The 2,525-nt window shown below is 48.0% G+C and overlaps 1 protein-coding gene across 4 annotated transcripts; it reads right to left on the reverse strand.

Moving 5' to 3' along the window:
* Positions 1 to 283: 283 nt before the first annotated feature.
* On the reverse strand, positions 284 to 1,689 carry SMIM32 (small integral membrane protein 32). 4 transcript variants are annotated; one of them, XM_072044645.1, is made up of 3 exons: positions 1,349 to 1,689; positions 841 to 1,211; positions 284 to 725 (listed from the first exon to the last, which is right to left on the reverse strand). In XM_072044645.1, exons 2-3 carry the CDS (start codon positions 882 to 884, stop codon positions 284 to 286), a joined length of 486 nt encoding a protein of 161 aa, XP_071900746.1. In that variant the 5' UTR covers positions 885 to 1,211; positions 1,349 to 1,689. The 4 variants fall into 4 exon arrangements, with proteins under 4 accessions (XP_071900746.1, XP_071900745.1, XP_071900744.1 ...); XM_072044644.1 differs by having other exon boundaries at positions 1,332 to 1,689; XM_072044643.1 differs by having other exon boundaries at positions 841 to 1,689.
* Positions 1,690 to 2,525: the final 836 nt, after the last annotated feature.

A 2,525-nucleotide genomic window follows, 5' to 3' on the forward strand; every position in this document is an offset into this window, starting at 1 on the left:
ACTGGAATCGAGGGGCAATTTATAATTATTTTTTTTAATCATGAAACCATATAAATTTGCTAAAGCATCACCTCTTTAGTTCATAGTTGAGCTTTTTATTTACAGCTATTCTGATTTACATACGGCATTTTTTTCAGCAATCTTTCCCTGCGATGCAGCCTATTATTTTAAAGAGGGTTGAATCCACTCACTGACATATGGAAAAAAAAATAAAAAATAAATGTCTTATTGCACAGGGTTTCTGGTTCCTGCTACTGTGGTAAGACATTGTTTCTCTCTCGTGTCAGACAGCTTGTGTCCTCCACGGGCTCCTTGCTTCTCGGAGGGATCTGTCGTAAGGAAGAGTAGCAAAAAAAGAATTTTTCAGCTGGCAGTTTATGAAGAGCACAATGAGCGTCACAGTCAAGAGCAGAAAGAAAAACAGAATGATGTAAGTCACCAGGTCGGGCTTATTTATTTCCCCTTCTTTTAACACCCTGGCTGTCGACATGTACAGCGCCGAGGAGCTCACGGGTCTCTGGGTGCTGCTTAGGTAGGGCGTGTTGGTCTGAATGATGAGGTGAGCTTCGGTGGCACTGGTTGAATTTAGCAATTCACTATACATGTTCTTGCTTAAATTTCCTCCACGGCAGAAGTAAAGAAGGAGAGCACACACGGTCACTCTTTGGCATAGGAAGGGAATAACACTGCTGCTCGTAAAAGGCTGGGAGCGAGCCGCATTTTGTCTAGGAGCAAAAGCAAATTAATTCCCTCGCACGGCTTAGGGAGTTTCTTTTAAATCTCCGTGGCTCCTAGTTACAGCATTCATCCCCGGCTAGGAAGGAAAACCGGTGCGGGTACCTCAGTCCTGCAGCGTGGGGGCTCCGGGGCCGTGGGGCGTGCATGGGAGTGCTCGGGGGGCAGCGGGGCTTCGGTGGGCGCCGCTCGCTCTCGGTCAAGGGGCAGGCACGGTGGGCTTCCAGGTGCTTTTCTGAAGTGGGATGCACACAAATCCGGGGTTAAATGGGATCTGCAGAGAGAGGCAGCTGCCGCTTTGGCATCCCGCTGGGTTCACGGTCGCCGGTTTCTCCCCCGGGATCCTCCTCGCTGCTGAAATCCCGGTGCTGGGAAGCATTGGTGGACTTTCTTAATCCCAGTTAGCGGCACACCGGGTAGCCAACGTTCAGAGGCTGGGCTTGCTGCTTTAGCCTTCCAGGCATTCCTTTTGGCTGCTTTGAGAGACAAAAAATAAAAATAAATTTAAAAAAAAAATCCAAGACCAAGGTCCCTTTGTTTAAAAAAGAAAGAGCAAAAAGCCTCCCCAGAAATTGGAGGGGGAGCAGTTTGGAAACCTCTTCTCTGCCCTTGCCTCACAGCGCTGCGAAGTGGGACTGTGCAGAATTGTGTCAAACGGGACTTTTCCTCCCGACAGAGGCTCCGCTGCGGCGTCACTTGCTACCGGGGGAAGGGAGGAATTGCACGGGGGTGCCGGCGGGCTCTGAAGTCCGCCGTGTCTGGCAGTGACATGATGCTAAGGGAAGAGATCCGCCGATAAAGCCTTGCGAGAGCCCGGGGGCTCTGCTGAGAGGTTCTGAGCTGGGGGAGGGTAACAGAGGATGGGACAGAAAGAAAATTGCTTCAAAATCTCTTTCTTCTTCAGACCTCTATTGTTAAAATTGCTCTCTCTGGCATAGATAGAAAATGCCTTTTTTCTTCTTTTTTTTTTTTTTTTTTTTTCCTCTTGGGCCCCAGCACGCTCTCCAGCCTGACAATTAGCATGTTAATTTTTTTTTTTTTTTCATCAAATTGCTTTTATGCTGCTATTAGCTGCTGGCTGCTCGCCAGCTCCCTCTCGCACTCTCACTCCCGTGCATCAGATAAGCCCGGTTAATACTTCGGGTTAGCTCAGTGCCACTTGGGAAGGGGGCAAAGGGGGGATGGCAAGAGAGGAGTGCTTAGGGAACTTGACAAAAGAAAGTGTCAAACACGCTCTCCATCCCCAGGGTACCGGTCCCAGCAAACGTTAATGCTGCTTATGATGAGCCATTGCAGCTGACGGTCCAGGGAGGTTAAACATTTCAATTAGCATAATAAATGTTTCCGCCACAAGAGAGGGAATGAAAAGAGGAGAAATCCCCAGGTCAAGCAGACTTAAATCAAAGAAAACAAAGTCTCTGCTCGAAGGCAGAGCTCCTCAAGGCCTCGTGCAGCATCTTCCTGACTTTCTGACAAGCTGTGAGTGCCTGGGGGAGCCCTGTGGACTTCCAGCCTGTCTCTGAGGCAGGGGGTGGCTCCCGTGTCCCTGTGGCCTCGTGCCCACATCCTTCTGCTCCTGGACCTGCCACTACCCGTGTGTTTGCCTCCAAGCCTTGGGTCAAGAATTGAATTCAAATGGAGATGTTCCTCTACAGTTTCTGCTGATTATTTTATTTTATTTTATTTTATTTTATTTTATTTTATTTTATTTTATTTTATTTTATTATTTTATTTTATTTTTTCATTTTTTTCCCCTTTTCAGCCAAAGTGAGCTGACTCCCACATGCTGC

This window comes from Anas platyrhynchos, chromosome 14 (assembly GCF_047663525.1).
Source record: "Anas platyrhynchos isolate ZD024472 breed Pekin duck chromosome 14, IASCAAS_PekinDuck_T2T, whole genome shotgun sequence".
In the NCBI taxonomy this organism is placed as follows: Eukaryota; Metazoa; Chordata; class Aves; order Anseriformes; family Anatidae; genus Anas; species Anas platyrhynchos.

Excerpts from the sequence above, each read along its gene's own strand:
- SMIM32 (XM_072044645.1), bottom strand. The coding sequence starts at position 884 with ATGCACGCCCCACGGCCCCGGAGCCCCCACGCTGCAGGACTGAG. Across the intron at positions 726-840 it reads CCCCACGCTGCAGGACTGAG|ACAAAATGCGGCTCGCTCCC; the intron begins GTACCCGCACCG and ends TTTTGCTCCTAG.